The 21,038-nt window shown below is 34.2% G+C and overlaps 1 protein-coding gene across 4 annotated transcripts; it reads right to left on the bottom strand.

Annotated features, from left to right (window-relative positions):
• Nucleotides 1-8,861: 8,861 nt before the first annotated feature.
• LOC131164130 (large ribosomal subunit protein eL20z-like) lies at nucleotides 8,862-19,562 on the bottom strand. Of its 4 annotated transcripts, none has more exons than XM_058121110.1 (6): nucleotides 19,270-19,548; nucleotides 18,535-18,666; nucleotides 17,026-17,112; nucleotides 10,493-10,619; nucleotides 10,287-10,404; nucleotides 8,862-9,251 (listed from the first exon to the last, which is right to left on the bottom strand). In XM_058121110.1, exons 3-6 carry the CDS (start codon nucleotides 17,033-17,035, stop codon nucleotides 9,198-9,200), a joined length of 309 nt encoding a protein of 102 aa, XP_057977093.1. In that variant the 5' UTR covers nucleotides 17,036-17,112; nucleotides 18,535-18,666; nucleotides 19,270-19,548; the 3' UTR covers nucleotides 8,862-9,197. The 4 variants fall into 4 exon arrangements, with proteins under 4 accessions (XP_057977093.1, XP_057977092.1, XP_057977091.1 ...); XM_058121109.1 differs by having other exon boundaries at nucleotides 19,275-19,548; XM_058121108.1 differs by lacking the exon at nucleotides 18,535-18,666 and having other exon boundaries at nucleotides 19,275-19,562.
• Between the last annotated feature and the right edge of the window lie 1,476 nt (nucleotides 19,563-21,038).

Below are 21,038 nucleotides of genomic sequence, written 5' to 3'. Positions count from 1 at the left end.
ACGTAGGCAAAATTTTCGAACCACGTAAATATTGTCTTGTGCGTGTGATTGATTTTTCTTTGGTGCGTATTTTTTCTCTATTTTGTTTCTCACAGGTTTCGGGAATTTGTTCTTAATTCCCAACATAAAGTAGCAGTGAATATTTTAAAACATTAAAACTAATATATTAAGTTTAACGTATACTTAATTAAAATAGAAATCGATGACTATTATATAATACTTATTAAAAAAATAGTTTTTAGTCGAAACATCCACATTAATATGGCGATACCAACAATCCCGCACATGGTTCAAATTAAAAAATAAAAAAATAAAAAATAATCTTGGGCAATTACAAGATGTAATGCATTGGGTGACAATACCTTTCAGTTTGAATTGCACTTAGAGAGAGTATGTTATAAGTTATAAGTTATAAGAACTTGGTAAATATTAAATTCTTGAACCAAATTCTTTTAACATAACACTATAAACATAGCTATAAGAACCCAAACCATGATAGGTGGGTTTAATTAAATAAGAGAGGGGCAAATTAGGAATTTAGCAGGTTTCGTCGACGAAGCCAGAGTTCGTCGACGAAGCCCGTGTACACCTCGTTGACAAAATTCAGAGGCTCATTGATGAGGAGAAGTTAAGAGATTTCCAGAAATCGGTAATATCAGGATTCATCGACGAATCCATCATCTCGTCAATGAGCTAACTATATGGCCTCGTCGACGAGGACGCCATTCATCGATGAGGACGGCCGGGTTAAGGATCTATAAATATCTTTTTCTCATTTCTTCTCAACTAAGAAAACTAAAAATCCTCTCTATCTCTCTAGAAACTCTTCCTACCCTCTCTCTCTCTCTCTCTCTCTCTCTCTCTCTCTCTCTCTCTCTCTCTAGATTTCTTCGTCCTTCGTCATTGGAATTGTTTATCCGAAGTTACCACGAGGATCGTGGAAGGATTCTCTACAAGTTCTATGGATCGTATTTTTGATTCAGCTCTTTTCGGGTTTTGGCAAAAAATCGAGGTGAAACTCGGTTTTCAATTCTGATCTGGTAGTTTTGTAAAGAACAGTTTTGTGAGTATCTTCTGTACTGTTGATTGTAGGTTTTAGAAATCAGTTCGCTGTTTAGGGGCCTTAGAGTTCGGAATCTGCTATTAGGGGGAAAGGTAAGGGGAATTGTGTTTATATCGGTTATTTTTGAAATCAGACTAGGTAGAACTGTGGTTCACAATCCTGTGTGTGTTTTGGCTACTCATTCGAGAGGATCTAACGGGGAAAACTATGGGTTTTTCATAATTACAGTTTTGGGAAAAAGGGGCAACGAGCTGCATCCCTGGTTTTGTTGAAAACCGAACGTATATGTTGATTTATACTGTGTTATAGGGATGGTCATGCCTTGACTTATTTTAAACTGTATGTGTTTGGAAAACCATGATTTTAGATTACCAAATGGGTGTGGTTTCTTTGGTTATATTAGCATGCATGTTTATGTTGTGTTTGGTTGAAATGCTAGTAGGAACGTGGCTCCAAATTTGTTCCAGGTACTGAGAGTGTCTGACTCTATATCCGTGGGCATATGAAATCGCTAGACCATGTTTGATAAGAGTGTTCGACTCTATATCCGAGGGCGTAAGCCTTACCAGCTGATCACCGAAGGGTGTGGATCCACCAGTTTAGCGCCGGTACGATGCAATGGGAGTCTGGGACTAGCCATGTGCTGGTGGCGCCGTGTTTCGCAGGTTAGCTACAAGCCAACGCCGTATGTCGTGGGCCGACTTTGGGCCAAGGGGTGTGATGACACCGGGATTTCTGATCATGTGTGTGTGCGTGTATGCACTGTTGTGAAATTAGTACTGGAACTGCATTTAACTGCGTGTATGTTGCATAATGATAACACTCAAATGCCACACACCGATATAACAAGTATTCTTCCTTACTGAGAGGTGTCTCACCCCTTCTGTACGTGCATATTTTTCAGGTCCTTCGAGTAACCGAAACTAGCGTCCTTGTGACGAGAGCGTAGTGGTCGGTGTACTGCATGTAGCGCTTGGGTAAGTGTTAGGACTTGTATTTTGTGGGTTGCCGTTTGGAGATATGTTAAGCACCCGTTTGTACGTTATTTGATGGAACCTTGATTCTGTCTTTGTATAGACTCTGGTATGGTACCTTGTATGTATATTGAATGACATTTTTTTCGCTGCATATATGATTGTGTTTGGATGTGTATAGGGTGCTTAGAGACCCCACGGGGTCGGACCCTCATCCTTTGTCCTGTATCTTTGGTTGTTTTGTTGGATACGGGACAAGTTACGTTACATTCTTACCCCTAGGTCCCATTTCTAGGTTCGGGGCGTGACAATAGCACTCACTTAACATCTCGAGGTACAAAATTCCTACAAGTTGGTACAAATAGGCCATGCATCATACCTAGATACTCATGAGTGTTTTAGAAAGTATTAATTTAGTAAACTTTCATATGAAGCAGCGTCACTTCTACACTCACATGGATAAATCTATCAAGTGTGTAACTGTAATTAAACACACCACGTAACAAAAGATATGAAGTCATTAAGAGAAATGAAATCAACCTTGTAATCGTTATAGTTGCACCATTCAAAACACCATAGGGATGATCAAAATAAATAATAGTGTTCACCAAACTACTCAATGACTTTTTACTACTCATTGAACCTAATTCATGGAATCTCCAATCACATAGGTTGAGTTGTTATCATTAGCAGTTTATGTTAAGGGCTTAAGACACATCCACTCAACGTTTATTTTTTATTAATTTTTTTAGATAGTCTTTTAGTGAAAGAAATTATAAACCAACAGTTGTTTCTCAATTCTCATATTTTGATCATATTGATATTAGGTACCCCCATATTTTTGTGATCACACTAATAATAACCCAATTTGACTATTCAATTAGTTTAGGTTAGTTTACAAATATACTAACCAATACCTCTATTATGACTATGTGTCTATTATCCACTTGGATAATGCACACAAAATAAATAATTTACACACCTATGTGTGTTTACACTTTAATTTCTCCGTGTCATTCTATGGCTAAGTGATTTCATCTCCCACACCATTGCTTCCATGTATCATGCCTTATTTGCATATGTTAATTTGTCTCTCAAAGACATAAAAATCATTAATAACAATTATGGAGCATATTTATATATTTGACGACATATTTATGCATCATCACACATTTATATGAATAAATAAGAATACCAAAAACCACATTGGATACTTCCCATAACTAAAAATAATAAATTTGTGTGATTTATGAGAATTCGTCTCATTATGCAAAAAATAGATAATACTCTATTTTATGTAATAGAATTTGAAAGACAAAATATAAATATTATTTACTACAAAATAGTAGAAAATGATAAACTAAAAATGCTAATGCCACGGTAAAAATTTTACATTTAGATATCGCTAAAGAAATTATTTTACTATATCTTGTCCATGTACATTGCTGGAACATTCTCAATAAAATTAATTCAAGTATAATGTCAGTTCATTTATGCACACATGCTTCCACTACTTAAAAACAAATCATAACGATAGTGAGAAACACTTAAATTCTTATATTATTGTAAACCTCACTATTAATTTGGTTATGATCTATAGAGAAAACCTCACAATCTCAAAAAAAAAAAAAAATTCCCCCATTTTATAAACAAATTTACCATCCGTTTGAAAAAGGAAAACAGGATCCCAAAGAGAAATCTAAAAAATTAAGAAACTCAGAAGAATTATATTACCATATTTTCTGCCCCTTTGAAATGCATATTTCACCCATTGAAGGTACATAAGATTTGAGCTTGAGGATTACTATCTCTACACTTTGTAATAGACGAAGGTTTTTTACATAACGAAACAATTATTTGACACTCTCAAAGCATTATTACCATTGAAAATCTTCATAAATGAAGTTGGATTTGGTTTACAAATCTTACAAGTATTTTCAAATAAATCAACCCAAAACAATGGTTTTGCATATTCTAACAATTCATAATAATTGGGTGAAAATGCAAATGAGACGGAGTAATCAGAAAATTGACCATATTAGTGAAGCAGATTGGAGAAGTCAAACACTCTTACTTAACTGAATCACTTACATGTCCCAAACCTCAATCAATGCATGTAGAACAAAATGAAACTAACCAACACACACCAAATTAAAAGCATTTTTGACAAAATAAATAAACTAAATGCAATTTTACTAAAAATGCTTTACTGATTAATGATCTAAAATTTCTAAAATATTTGTGACATCATTTGCAATTGATTTCCATCCCCGTTTGACTCCCCCAAATTTGTGCTATGCACAAATGGGAAAAGAAAATATCATTTAAGCTTCTAGCAAATATAAATGATATCAATTTAACGTGCTGTAAAACATTTCAAACCAAAAATAAAATCAAAACAACAGGGGGCTAAGTTAAGTTAAATAATAACAAAAGAGATGGTGATTATGCCCCCACGGGCATGGAGTGGTGGAAAGGCATCAACACGTAAGAAGGAGCATCGTGGGTTCAATTCCAAGTAAATATACTCACGGAACCAGCGGTACTTGTGGATGGTGAGAATTTACTTTGTGAGCCAGCCGGGACCGTGGATGGTGAGAGTTCGCTCTGTGAGCCAGCGAGGACCGTGGATGGTGAGAGTTCTTTGTGAGCCAACGGGCACCGTGGATGGTAATGGAAATGTGTCACGGGGGTCTGGTTGGCCGAACATCCAACTGATGCACGGAAGCCGTGTCCGCATTCCGGACTTTACCTAATCAGTAAGACCTATTGGGAGGACGCTGATCCGTAGGTTTCATGCCGCACCAAGGGGTCCGAATGGCTTGTTGGTGGTTGGAGTTCCTATGTAATAAAAAAAAAAGAAAAAAAAAAAGCAATGGTGATTATGTCATGGTATTTAAGTAAAGGAACAAAGACAGTACTTTATTGATACTTTACTTAATCCACATATTTCTTTTCAACTTCAGTAGATCATGATTGAACCAATCAATCAATTGTCTTGTTCATTAATATGCCATTTAGGCCCGACCAAAGCTGTTATAACTCGAAGAATAAAGGTAATTAAATAATAATAATAATAATAATAAAAGAGGGAGAAAAGGAAATATAAGGGGGCACAGCGAAGCGTTCGTCGATGACGCTACATATTGGGCTCGTGGACGAGGGTGCTCTTCATCGATGAGAAAAAATCAAAAGGGGGTTTTGGATGATTTTGAATCTTGTCGATGAGGAGAGAGTTTGTCGACAAGTTGTCTTCATGACCTCGTCAACGAGTTGATGTGGCTAGTCGACGAGGGCCAGTGTACAAGTAGTTCTAAATGCCATTTTTTGGTGGATTTTTGCAGCAAAAATTCTCTCTCTCCCTCTCTTCGGTTCCCTACCCTTCTCTCTAAGATCTCAAGCCAATTTTTTACCAGTTCGACAATCTGAAGCCACCACGATGCTCTTGGGGAATTTCTCTGCAAGTCCGCCAGAGCGAATCGTTGGTGGGACGAGTTTGGAATTCATCCCAGATTCAAGATAAGACTTTCTACTCAATATTTGGCTATTTGATAGTTGTAGAAAGCGTAGTACGCGTAGAAATACTAAAATTTAGTTCTAGGGGATATCATTTTGAGGGTGTTGAACAGAGAACCCTGTGGGTGCAAGACTGTTTTCTTAGGGGGCTTTTTCAGGAATCAGGTAAGGGGATAAACTAAGCTAGTTATTTTATGAAAATGTATGTATGTTATTACAGCATCTGATTTCAGGAAAATAAACAAATAAATATATATTTATATATATATATATGTTTTATATTTGGGAAATACTGCTGAAAATGATGGTATGTTAAATATACGAAAAACCTATTTCATATGGCATGAGTGGAATTTATAATGAAATACTGTTTTCTGAGAACATGTTAATGATATGGATTTTTGTAATGAAACTCGGCGTACGAGCCGAGAATTATATATATATGTTTTGTCGGCATACGGGCCGAGCTATAGATATGATTTTCCAGCATACGGGTTGAGCTATGGATATGATTTGCCAGCGTACAAGCCAAGCTATGGTAAAATGTGAAATATCGACATACAAGCCAATGATTTTCATGATATGTGTATATATGCAAAACGATATGATGATATTGATCTGATAATAAATGGTATGAAATATCCATGTATCACAGTTTTATTATTTGTTATATGTTATCAGAACCTGGTTGGTTTGGTCTAGGCTAGCACTTGCACGGTACCGATGCTATGTGTTCATGATTCATCATGATATTTGTGTTAATGCTGTTGTATGGAGTGACATGAGGTTGGATGGTCGATATGGTTTTAAGAAGTGTAAGCGCCCCTAGTGTACGGACCAGGTCTGGCAGACCCATCGAACTTACAGACTGTACTTTTGACTTGGCAGTGGTTGGCCAACCATTGTTAGGTCCCGCTTTTGGACCACACAATCCAGTCATGTGATGTTAATACATGACAACAGTCAGCTAACCTACCAGGGTGGTTTTTGTATTATTATTATTATTATTATTATTATTATTATTATTATTATTATTATTATTATTATATCAGATGATCTATGTCATCAGAAATCCTTATGTTCTACTTTTGAATGAGTATATATGTTTTCCCATATATGATACATATAGTTTTACTGGTTATATTTATGTATATGATTATATGTATAACACAGAGATGCTCATGTTGCCACACACTAGTATTAGTTTATTTCCTTTACTGAGAGGTGTCTCACCCCTAAATTTCATAAACATTTTAGGAGCCCCTGATAGGAGAGTGAGGTAAAGCTCCGTTATTTTAGTACTGTTGATTTGCCCTCTCTAAAGGGTAAGTTTTGATAGGGACGGTTGAATTTTGTGGAAAATGTCCCTAGGTCTTTCTTTTGGGATGTATATACCTAAATATAGTGAATGTAATAACTCTGGTAATGAGATGGATGATCTTGTGATTATGATATTATGATTTTATGTTTCCTACTGCTTAGGCTTCCGTTATGTGTTTCTATTTTATCACTGGTACCCATGAGTTCAAGTTGATCATGATCTGTTAAATTTATTATATTGATTTGTATTATAAATATATATATATATGTGAAAAATTAAGCAGGTCGTCACAAAAGCACCAAAACTTAACCACAACAAATTAGGACAAAATGGTTAGATGTAACCCCCAGGGTGTAGCTCAGGTGGCAAGGCGGACTGCGAGAGTGCCTTTCATGAGGTCAGCGATTATACGCCTCCTGGGTTCGATTCCTGTCCTTGGCTCCTGAATTTACCCTCCCTGTGAGTGTGGGGTCACTGCACAGGGCGTGTGATTAGTCGCGGATCGTAAAACGGACGTGGACACCCGACGTCACTCAAAAAAAAAAAAGATGGTTAGATGTAAATTTCACATGTGCAAGAAAAATTTGTCACTATGTGTCTTATTCTCATTGTGCTAAAATGAATCGGCTTTAAGATTGTTGGAAATATAATAGAAGGAAAAATATTTACTAATAAAATTAGTATTGAATAAAAATATAAACACTTATCAGAAATTGAAGCGTGGAATGACAATTGTCCTTAAAGCCGATTTCACACCTATGGAGAATATTTCTCAGTACATATAGTCATTGTGCGCATGGCCTTCAGAATTATTCAGCTAACTTGGTTTTGTATATACCCACAAACACCAAAGTTATAGGAGATGTAATGTCATTTAATTATCCAACAGAATATAAATCTCAAGAAAGAATAAAAAATAGAATTTTTTTGAAAAAGAAAAATACATCTTAAAATGAAGTTGAATAAGGTAAAATTAAGTATAACTTCTATCATCATAAATATGAAATCATTAAAACAGTAATTAATATTTTAAAATGTTAAAATTATTATATTAAATTTAACACATACTTAATTAAAATAGAAATCGACGAGCATTTATTAAACAAATAGTTTTTAATTTGAAACATCCACATTAAACAGTAGTACCAACAATCGGAACATTCATGTTTATATATATAACAAGATGAAATATCCTGCTTGATTAGAGATTCAAGAACCAAATTCTAAATTATTATTTTTGAAAATTAAAAGGGGTAGTGTCATTTACTTTTTATACTAAAAAATACGTTCAGTTTTGTTGTTTTCAAAATTGTTCCTAAGAATAAAAACTTTAGAGTTGCATTTCATGATGATTAACCCGAGTCATAATTTGTTAATAAAATAAAAATAATCACCATTATCATTATTAGTATCGATTGAATTGGTTGGTTTTTGAAAATTGGGTTTACTTTGGAATACTAAACACTAAACAGTAGGGCCTTTTAAGTTGATTTGACAACGATTTTGTTCCCAAAAATATGATTATATTTTTGTGAAACTTCGGTTTTATTTCTCCTATTACCCTTTTTTTTCCCCATAATTTTTTATATTCAGAACCTTTTGGGGCTTGATTGACCCACAAAACAGAGATAACTTCCTTTAATTTCCACCCTCTGCTAAGTACAAGACTTGAGCCCTAACCAACAACATTGTCATTGTAATTGCTTATTTTCATTTACTTCCTTTAAAACAAAATCCCAATTCTGAGTTCGACCACTATTATAGTAGAGGGTTTGCTGATCGCTATGATTTGATGTTTCAACCAAGTCTGGAGCCCCTGAACAAACTGCATTCAAGAATATTTAACAATACCTAGGCGATTTGATAGCATGAGAGATCAATTTTATTTTGACTTGAAGTTGATAACGCGAGGCCACATCCACAGCAAGAATGGTTACCTTCTGCAAATATATCAGTTGTTCGATTTAAACGCCACTCACAGCCAAAATGCCAAAAGCAAAAACTTAGATTGGTATCGGATTTCAGTACAGTAATGAGCAATTACCTCGTCAATTCATCTATAATTCAGTGGTTTATAAACATCCAGTAGATGGTAACCAAACTCTCCGAGTACTTATCGTACAATATTCCCATTATGTACATACACTGGTGGGGAACTGAGTGGTGAATCGTTCGAACAGCTGGGTTTCGGTGAATCCATTGCACACCAGTTCCCCACTTGAAATACAGGTCTGACGCATTTACATAATACATGCCATCAGCTAAGACGCTGCGAAAAATTCACGGGCCTTAATAGGCGAGGAGGAATTGTATTACCGAAGGATTAGAACACCAGGATAGCTACTACGATCGTCAGAACAACTGTACATATTAAAGCCTGCACCAGTCCAAGAATGTGGGGTTAAAGGGGGATGATATCCTTAGAAGTTAACTAAAATTCATTGCAATGTACTGCAAATCCTTCCACCTGGAGTGCAGGGGATGAAACATGAAACATGGTGCTGTGACGGATCACAAAAATATTCAAGAGCAGCTGCAGGGTGCATGACTGCTGAACCAGATTAGAGGATGATGCTGTCAAAATTACCTCCAATAGCCCATTTTAAAGCCCATAAAAAAATACTAACCTAAGAGATGGGCTATATCCAAAAACTTAAAAAAAAAGAAAAAAGAGAAGCATGGTAGGAGACACAAAATAACTGCCCTAACTGTTTGGCCTTTCTGCAAGGTATTCCAGTCTCCTTTCCCTAAATGCTTGCTTGAGTGTGAGCATATGCATGTACTTTTATGTGTGCAAACAAGTGCATGTATTAGAGACTAGAGTGGGTGTGTCCACTTATCTAATAAGGCCTTGTAAAGAAGCCACAAAGGTAATTAGTTTTTGGTTGATGCTATCAAAGAATATGACAACTATAGACTGCGTTCTCAATGATCCATGACAGGCATGATATTTACAAGTCCAACTTCATTTCAAGATGCTTCCACTATAGATGCATCTCAAATTTTCCTTCTCTGTGCATAAAATTAAAATTAAAGAGTACCGTATCAGTTATTTCCAGTAAGATATAAAACCAGTATGCTCAAATAAGAGAAAACACTAATAAATTGAAAGCATTGGTGAAAGTTTGAGGTCTTGTAACCATAGAAGCACTGTTTTACTTTGTACAGAAAGACTAAAAAATTTTGACAACAAAAAATCTTTTTATTTTTTATTTTTTGACGAGTCATTAGACATTATATTTAAATAATGATAGAATTATGAAAGGTGAAAGTTTGAGGGTTTCTAATGAGTCAAAAGTCAAAGCTTGAGGTCTATAATCATCACAACTAAGGCCACCCTCCCCTTCCTCTCTCATGGTAATGAGCAAATGAACATAGCATTAATTTAAGCTTGCTTAAAGAGGACTCTTACAGCTATAGCACAGGCAGCAAGCCCTGATCGCTCCCTCGGATCCTTGTCGTAGTAGTTTAGGAAGTACAGAATTGTAGCAAAGTACCACATTAATGGCAAGACAAATCCAAGTAGAAGGCTGCGAACAAGGTACATCCATGAGATAAGATGACCCAAAGAAGGACAAAAGATGATGATTACGAAGAAATTGGGTGCAAGAAACTCACGAAAACCATCCTATTCCACAGCCGAAGCAAGGGAGGGGTTTGTCATATGTTCCCAATTCATGCCTCTCCTCATCTTTAAGAAGGGTATAATTGCCTTTTTCACTGTCCCCACCATCTGTTGGAAGCCCTGCGTTCACCAAAAACAACTAAGAATCCCTTGTCAAGGTGCTTCTCTCTTATTGGACTAGATTCCAAGTCTTGAACAATAATAATAACAATAATAATAATAACACCAACTCAATGCCAAACAAATCTTAGACAGCCGTTTGTGAGTCCTAACACATAAGCAAAGGTCTTACAAAATACAGCAAACTTGAAATGATGTTCAAGTTTTTAATATTCACACTAGTATTTCAAGTTAACTCCAACTCACTAGTGAATGGAACTAATTCATGAACATAACAAGATTTAGACTAATTTCTTAAACTATTGACAGGAGTTAATAAGTTTCAAATTCACAATATCCCAACTGGTTTTTTTTTTTTTTTTTTTTAAGTTAACACCCCTATTTTTTTTTTATAGCAAAAGTGGGTATAATAAAAGCCAAATAAATTTCTTCTTAATTAGGAACAAAGATTGTCCATCTTGTAAGGATTGTGAAGTTATCCCAGGTGAAACACACAACATAGTGTCTTAGTATTAATTAAAAAATGGAAAGGAAGGAGTAAAATAGATCAACACAGGAAAGACTAGATGGTGAAACTTGAAGGGAGATAATATAGTAAAATTCAAGATAAAATTATCAAAGAGTGTGATTAGACAGTAGGGGATAAGATAGATGCAAATACTGTTTGAAATAAAATGGCTAATTCTATTGTAAGGACAACAAAAGAGATTTTAGGTGAGTCCAAAGGAAGATACTCAGTAGTAAAAAAAGTTGGTGGTGGGATCAAGAAGTCCCAAAAACCATTAAGACAAAAAGAAATTAGTTTAAAATATGACAAAATTGTAGAAATATAGAAAATCTTGAAAAATATAAAGAAGCAAAAAAAAAATGCAAAAAATACTATTAGTGAAGCTAAACATAAAACATATGATACTTTATATATTAAACTAGATATAAAAGGAGAAAAAAGCATTTTTAAACTTGCAAGATCTAGAGAAAGAAAATACAAAAATTTAGGTGATAATGGCTTAATTAAAGAAGAAGACATAAAAAAGAGGTGGCAAAGATACTTTGATAAGTTGTTTAATGAAAACAAAGAGAAAAAAAATACAAAAATTTAGGTGATGCAAAATGTATAAAGGACGATGATGATAATGTCTTAATTAAAGAAGAAGACATAAAAAAGAGGTGGTAAAGATACTTTGATAATTTTTTTAATGAAAATCAAATTGAAAGATTGAACTTATAAGTGACAATGAGGAGAAGACTAAAAATAAGAGATTTATTCGTAAAATTTGAGTCATTGAAGTTAAGATGACATTAAAAAGGATAAGAAGTGGGAAATCTATAGGACCAGATAAAATACCAATTGAAGTTGGAAAATGTTTAGGGGATAAAGGAATTATTTGGTTAACTAATCTATTCAAAACTATTATAAAAATCAAGAAAATGCCAGAAGAATAGAGGAAAAGTATATTAGTACCTTTGTACAAAAACAAAGGGGATATTCAAAACTATAATAACTATCGTAGAATTAAGATTATGATTCATACATTGAAATTATGAGAAAGGGCAATTGAAAATAGGATAAGACTAAGAAAGAAAATTTCAAAAAATCAACATGGTTTTATGCCTAGGAGATTAACAACAGAAGTTATTTTCTTTTAAGAAGTTTAATGGAAAAATTTAGGGAAAAGAAGAGGGACTTGCATATGGTTTTTATTGACTTAAAGAAAGCATATGATAGAGTACCTTGGAAAGTTCTTTGGTGGGTCTTAGAAAAGAAGGGGGTTTGTAGTAGATATACTGAGGTCATTAAAGATATGTATGATAAAGTAGTGACTAATGTTAGGACTGTAGGAGAGGAATCTAGAGATTTTCCAATCACAATAGGTGTATATCAAGGTTCTACTTTGAGTCCTTATCGTTTTACTTTAGTAATTTAGAACTTACTAAGAGTATCCAAAATGAGATCCCTTAGTGTACGTTGTTTGCAAATGATGTCGTGTTGATTGATGATAGTAGGAACCAAGTGGAATCTAAGCTAGAACTTTAGAGAACCGCATTAGAGTCTAAAAGGTTTAGGATAAGTAGGAATACGACAGAATATATGAAATGTAATTTCAATAATGTAAGAAGTAGTAGAGAAGAGAAAATTGAACCTGATAATCAAGAAATTAATAGCACTAATAGATTTAGATATCTTGGATCTATTATGCAAGCGGAAGGAGAAATTGAAGAAGACGTAGTACATAGAATTAAAACAGGTTGGGTAAAATGGTAGAGTGCATCAGGTGTGTTGCATGATCGTAGAATACCCTTAAAATTAATAGAAAGATCTTATAAGGCAACTATAAGGTCGGCTATACTTTATGGTTTAGATTTTAGAATGTTGGGCAACTAAGAAACAATATGTACAAAAAGTAAAAGTTGTTGAAATGCAAATGTTAATGTGGATAAGTGGTCTAACATTAAAAGATAAAAGTAAAAAACGAGCATATATGCAATAATTTAGGCATAGCACCAGTTGAAAACAAGATAAGGGAGGGGCGGCTAACATGCTTTGGGCATTTGAAACGCAGGCTTAGTAGAGCACGTGTAAGGAGGAGTGAGTTAGTTATTATTTCTGACATGAAAAAGGTGTAGGGGTAGGCCTAAAATAACTTGAAATGAGGTAGTAAGGAAGGATTAATAGCCCTTAATCTAATTGAGGAAGACACTCTCGATCGAGTAAATTGGAAGAAAAGGATTCATGTAGCTAGGGCTGGGCAAGGAAAACCGAAAAATCAAACCAAACTGCAAAACAGAATTCAAACTGAACCAAAAAATTGGTTAACCATTTTTTGGGTTCGGTTTCATTTTGAAATTTTTAATTTTTTTGATTATCTGTTCGATTTCGGTTTGGACCATTCAATAACCACAATTAACCGAACGAAACTTATATACTATAAATATACATATAAAAATACGTAGTATATATCATACCATATAAAATTTTAATAGTTTAAATTTAAAAATGTTGTATTAATCAAATATTCATGCTTAAATTTTTATTTTAAATATTTTAAATTTACATATTGATTACAATGAAAGAAAAAAAAAATCATTTTAGTGACTTTAAAATTTTAAATTATACTAAATAGTTCGATTTGGTTAACCATTGGATATTGGTCTAAAAACCGGTTAACCAAATTTCGGTTAACCGTTTTAAGCAATTTGATTTCAATTCGCATTTTCTAGTGAACTAAAACTTTGGTTTGGTTAATAGTTTAAGGGTAATGGTTCGGCTAACCAAACCATGCCCACCCACATGTAGCCGACCCCACCTAGTGGGACGTAAGGCTTGTTGTGGTTGTTGTAGCAAAGAAGGATTATATTAAGAGATTAAGAATGTACAACCACGCGAGTAGGACATCTCCCTAGCAAAGTCTCGAAAAAACCAGCGGAAAAACTGTAAAGCAAAGAAGAACAAATAAAAATCAGCACAATCTAGCAATACAACAAATAACACCAATTATGCCGAATGTCCGGGAATCTCACCCCCTTAAAATTCCCATGACCCAAATACCAAAGAGAAGCCAAATAATGAATCTTCTCCCAAACACCCCATATGTTAATCAAGCACATTTTTTACTTAGTGCAGACTGCGGCCTAAAATTGTGCATGTTAGTCTTGTTAGATACTTGAAGTTAAATGTTCAATACATACAGGAATTAATATAGCCTGCCAAAAACTATCTTCTCTTTTTGCTCAATTATGAATGACAAGCCTCAACTGCTAAAAACTAAAAATGAACTAGCTCCGAGCTATTTTACCAGAATAGATATGACAGCTAACTTTGACTCATCAAGACCTCTTTTGACTGTAATAAATGGAAGAAATCAAGCTCTGGACAACTAATTTAACAATTTCAATTGGACAATTAGATCAGCCACGTCTCCCTAAACAATTACATTGTCTACAGTGTCTGAGCAATTAGATTGAATAGAGCAGGTTCAATAAGATTGAGTCGATCAATAAAATTAGTAATTACCACATTAGTGATTCTTAATATCAAAAAAGACTAATCAAGTTGTATGGAACATGAATTCTGTATATTAATAATTTAAATATGGAGTAAAGTGAGGCACCTTAACCCTAACAAGGCAATGCATAAGCCTCAAGGCATGAATACATTATTTTTAGATAAAAGCAAATAAATTTATGATTGATTAGGAAATGTATTTTTTTTTAAAATGCAGATATAATTTGTTCACTTCTTGTCAATCATTCCATCCATACAAACTTTAAATCGCTCAAGTAAACCATGCTAAGTGATAATTATTCTATTACAAAGTCCAAACCGTAACCATGATCCAAGCTGAAGCTCTCAATGCTTTGTCAATGTATACATTCAAGAGTTTAGAGGCTCACTCAGATTACAACATTCCTTACCAAAAGGAAGAACATGAAATTCTTTTCCTTTTTTGTGTAGGATGAGGAGATTGAATCTAGCCCTAAGAAGAACACTAGGCTTTTAAGCAACGTCTTGGTCATTGACCCCCACAATCACTACAAACACCCCAGATCAGTACAATGTAATATGCCTACTTATCTATCTCGACTCCAAATATAAAGCAAGTTTGGGAAAGGATCTTAGAGTGTCTAGGGTTGGGGCAGGAAGGTCTCATCATTTCATATATAAATCTCACAAAATTTTTCGGGCTCTAATTTACTTATCAAACCTGCTTAAAACTTACAACCCAAAATGCATAAGCCTCAAGCTAAAAAGTGCAGAAAGCAAACATTTTGCATATGCGCGCACATAAGCATTCCACCCTTCAAGAGTTTGATATTCTAGAGAATCTAGACTACACCCTAGGGCATTTTAGTTATGCCTTGTCATGAGGCGAGCCTCTATTCCACCTTTTAGAACAATGTTGTACACTAACTTACACTAACATAGTTTTTTTGCAAGAAAAGCATAGTTCTATCTCAAGGACAAGAGCAAGGTCTTAATTTCATTCCAACTAAAACTTTGAGGCTTCTAAGTTATGGATGTTTCGTTGTCAATTTCAGTTTTGATTTCAATTTTTAAAAATGATGGAAATATGAATCATGAAATTTCTATTTTGAAACATCAAAAACTACTAATAGTTCTAGTAATACAAAATTGAGAACTACAGTGTTGTAAATAAAATATATCAAGGATAGTTACGTGGTGCGTGAGTTATAATAACTGTAATATAGTGATGATATTAAACATATTCAACTAGTATAAATGAAATTCATAAATTAATTAAATATTATTTGTTGCACAAATAAATATAATATCAACACAAATGGTCAAATAAAATGATGTATCCAATATCTAGCTTAATTTTTCATATAATTTTGAAAGTCTAAAAGCTAGTCATATCCTTCTTGTAACAATATCTAGTTTTAATAAGCAAAGAAGATGAATTAAGAGTGAAATTTGAACTTGGGTTTTGAATCTCAAATTAGAAAGGAAATTACTTTCTTTAGCTAAAATTTCGACCAAATTTGATTTCAATAAATTTCGGTTGATTCATGGAAATTTTGAATGAGGTTTTGTAAAAATAAACATTGGCCGCCATTTTGATTTTGAGGGTGGTGAAAGTCGAAATTTTTACAATTTCGAAGAAATATATGACCATGGACAAGAGGAATCATATTCAAGTCATATCCTTTTAGTCACTCAACCAAGATAAGCAAGGATTAAGGACAGAAGAAACAAATGAAGTTTATAGGTTGAACTCATTTTCCTATTCATCGGACAACCTTAGTTAATTCAGTTCCAATAGTTTAATTAACAAGATAAACCTCAAGAAATGATTCAATCTGGTAAATGTTCATGTTGCCTGGGTAGGTTATGTCTAATGTACCCACCCAGCAAACTCCAAATTAAAATAAAATAAAATAAAATAAATGAGATTTGTAACACATACTAATCAACGAAATAAACAAGTAAACTTGAAAACAATGTTTATTAGACTAAGAAAGAAATTTCAAACATTCTTCAACTCATTGACCTGACAGTTCTGATGTGTAATATTGAAAACCAAGACCTCTCATTTCCAATCCTCCACTCAAACAGGAGAAGAGAAGGTTCTGAATAGACATGCCTCATAATTGAATTACACTTAAATACCTTAATTTCCTCGTCACCAGTAAGTTTCATATTTAGGCAGTTTTGGCAGCCAACAAATGGGGATCTAGCAACCTCTAACATGTAAACAATAAATAAACTTCATATCTAGGAACTAATCCGTTCAACATTCAGGTGTTCAAGATATATGCCAAAAGTTGGTTTTCAAAAACCTCACATAACAGTTGAACCCTTAATGGTTAGCCATATAGTGCCAACAACTAAAACTACAATAACTGCAACATCATTAAGAATACAAAAATGGGAAAAGTAGAGTACTCTGATCCATGGGTCCTTGAATTGTCCAACTTTCTTTTATTTTCAGTAAGTTGATGTGTTCAGCTCTTCTGCCTGGTTTTAAGCTGCCTGCAACATGAGACATTCACAAATTTAAGACACTTGTATCAAATAAAATTTAGATAAACTTGCATCCAAAAATTAATAATCTATCAATTCGGGGATGGTAAAAATTACAACAACAAACACAAGAAACCAAGCTTTAAGTCCCAGTAGGTGGGTCAGCTACATGAATCCTTTTCTTACAATTTACACAAGCATGGACAATTTCTCCCGACAATTTAAAGGCTCTGAAATCCTTAATCACTATCTCATTCCAAGTTTTTTAGGTCTACCCCTACTCCTTCCCACTAACAGTAACTATCTCACTCCTTACCAGTACACTATTTAGCCTACATTAATTTTGGGTATTATCCCTGCTTTAGACTACAAGAATTTTGTATAAAAAGAAAAATAAAATGAAATAAATAAGGGATAAAATAGAAAGAGATCTCATGTTGAAAGGGAAATTTAAAGGAGAGAATTGAAAATCAATAGTTTCTTTAACAATGTTGTAAGTACAATCTGAGTGTCCACTAAAAATGTCCTTACAAAAGTACAAATCCAATTTTAAAAAATGATACATGATGCGCTAGGGAAATCCAAATTGCTCAAGACTAGCAATGCATGGAATCAATCAAGCACAGTGTTTCAAAAATATTTTATCTGGTAGCCACTGCAACATACAAATCATTGAGTTAACAATGTTCTTGCCCCCAGAAACTGTTGTCCAAAGGCTGGCCTGCAACACAAATGCACCACATATCCATACCCCTGGCGGTGGCACAATGCCACCTTAATGGAAAATCTAGAAATAAATTCTGGCTAGTTAACTGATAGGATCTGATGCAACGGAGGAAGGAACTTATTCTTTGTGATGAGGGTTCCAATAACACAGCAAGATCAATTCCCAAAAATGAAAGCCATGAGATGATGAGCTCATGTCCATTGCTCTCTTAGAAATATGGAATTGAGTTGCAGTAACTCCACTGGAAATCACCAGGGGGATTCACATGATTTCAGTTTCTATGAATGCATATCATAACTTGACCCTTAGGTCAACTACTACAGTATAAGAAGGGCATAAAAAGAAAGGGCCCTGGTGGTATCTGATTTGCAGGATCCTTCAGGATTCCCGAGAATGTGATGCCCATAGCATCCTATTCTCTCATCCTGTCTTTGGGTCCAGAAAGTGTGTTGTTATAATATCTGATTTATAGTTATAACACAAACCAAACAAAAAATTCCCATGAGATAAGCAACCCATTCTTGAAAATAGGGTTCCTAGAATATGTCATTCCAGGAACATATTTTATTCCATGAACCTAACGCCTCCTAAGAGAAATAGCCATTACTAACTTTTACCACTTTTTCCAGCCCAGAAATACAGTTGAATGCACAAAAACAATGCAGAGAATACCACAATCCACAAAGGATGAGATGTCAATTTACCATACAAAAACTTCCCTGGTCCACCAGAGTACAGGATTCAGCATAGATGGGGGAAGCAAATGACACAAGAAATTTTAAAATTCAACATGGTTTTTGCTGCTGTCCTGAATTCTGGAGAACTTCCCCCAAAACCTACAAGTACAAATAATTTTAGCTCAATTTCCTCTTGAGTAGAGGACAAGAAAACCCAAATCAATTCATAGTAAGCCCGAACAAGAAAGCATTAAAAAATATTGCCATCAAATTAAAAACCAATTCCAATAGTATGAACACGAGACTCAAGCCAGATAATATAATCAAAACCAACAATTACAGCAACCAGATAAGCATTCCTTCCAAGGAAAGAAAGAATCAAGACAGCAATAAGTTATAAACGTGCCAATTACACGTTTATTAAAATTCATTCAGTTAACATTGCTCGGCTTATGATCTATAAATGCAAGAAAAACCTATAATACTTCAAACAGAAGACAACAGAGAAACTAAAAATAAAAAATAAAAAAATTAACCCACAAACCCTCTCTTTCTCCGTTCAAATCACAAAGAAAAAAATCACCGAGCATACAAAACACGAAGACCCAGATCAAAACAAGGCATTTCCATCAATACCCAAAAAAATTAAACAAAAATTTCTCCAACCCAACACAGAATCAGCAGCGATGTCTATGAAACAGTAAAAATTCAACTACTTAACAGCAAATTCGATACCAAAAAAGTTAAATCATACTTTTTTACCTTACCAAAACAAACAAACCTCCGCAGATAGAGGGAGAGACAGCGACGGAGAGTCAACTTGGCTTTGAGTTCACTGAAACGCAGAACTGAAAAATGAAGAAACAAAAAGAAAAGGGTAAACCAAAAAGACACCGGCAGCGGGCGAAGAAAAAAGGCAGCTTCTGTGGAGAAGCAACTCCTCAAATGTGCTCAACGCCTTCCCCCATTATTCATTAATCAAATTGAAATCAATAGGAAGAAGCATTTACAAAGAAGCGCTGCCTTTGTCGCGTCGCGGTCATCGGTGCGTCCATGAGTCGATGTGCTATATTGCCAAAGCCAAGTGCGTGGCCGGTTCGCCTTCCTTCAAACGGCGCCGTTTTGTTTTGGAGTTGGGCCATTTATCCCACGCGCTCGTATGGACACGCTCCTAAAGCAAAGTGCTGAAAGCATCCCGTCTCCAGTAGAGGAATGGACCACGCGCTCCACCGCACATGGGGAAAAATCCTCACTTGCTCCTTTATTTCACCTTGGCATGTAAAAGGTGGTGGGGGTGCTAGTTAGATCTCAACTCATTGATTTATATATTGATTAATGTGATGATTGCAATTATTATATTTCAATCAAAAATATAAACTGTAAAATACTTTTAAATTTATTTATAAAATAAAACTCATTTTTAATGTGTTATTTTCATCTTGTTTTCTCAAAAAATAAATAAATAAATAAATAAAATCTCCCTTATATAGCTACAAAATGCCCAGTTGGCAGGGGCGAATTCTAGAAGTGCCGCTTGACGATTAGCAGAAATGCCTCCCGGGTTCGATCCTTGCGGCGGGCTCCTGAATTTACTCCTCTGTGGTGTGTATGGGGCCACCGCTACAGGGCGTGGGATTAGTCGTGACCGGTGCGGCGGACCGTAAAATGGACGTCGTTGACGGTTATGGACACCCGGCAAAATTCAAAAAAAAAAAAAAATGCTCAACATTTTAGGCACATTTATCTATATTTTGATGGGAAAACATACAAAATAAGATGTGTCAGTTATGATTGTCGAATGAATTTTTTTTTCAAAAAAAAAAAGAAAAAAATTAATAATAAATATATTTAAGTAAAATAATTCAATACATATATAATGAGAAATAAAAACATAAAAAATAAAAAATAAAATTGATTGATAGTGTAAAGAGATGGTGATGTTATTTAACCTACTATAATATGGTTAAAAAAAATTATTTTACTTATTACTGAAGTACTTGTCCAAAGTGGTGGTATTTGGCCCACACAAAAAATAAAAATAAAAGTATAATAAATGATGACTTCTTAAATCTACTTTTAAAATAACTTTTTGATGACTTATAAATTGGTATGTATAAGCTAGCAATAAGTAACTTTTAATAATATTTGGCTTCCATAAAAATAAGTATTTATTGCAAAAATACTTTCTCAAATTTATTTTTCAAAAAAACCTTTTGGCTGTTTATAACTTTCAACTAGGAATGTGCACAATTAAGTGAAAACCAAATTATCCGAATTAACCGATCAAATTTGATCGATTCGATTCGGTTCAGTTTTAATTTTTGGTAAAATCGATTTTTCAGTCTTCGATTCAGTTATGGATAAATTAAATTTTGATTAACCGATTAAATAGAACTATAAATTAATTAGTAATTAAAATATAAATTAGATATACTTTTAAGTGTTAAATTGTTAACCCGATTAATTTAACCAATTACCCACCTACCCAGTATCTCTTCCACTTGTTGCCTTTGGGATTTTAGGAATTAAGG

This window comes from Malania oleifera, chromosome 9 (genome assembly GCF_029873635.1).
Source record: "Malania oleifera isolate guangnan ecotype guangnan chromosome 9, ASM2987363v1, whole genome shotgun sequence".
Lineage (NCBI taxonomy): Eukaryota > Viridiplantae > Streptophyta > Magnoliopsida > Santalales > Ximeniaceae > Malania > Malania oleifera.
This window is presented reverse-complemented; position numbering and strand designations above follow the sequence as displayed.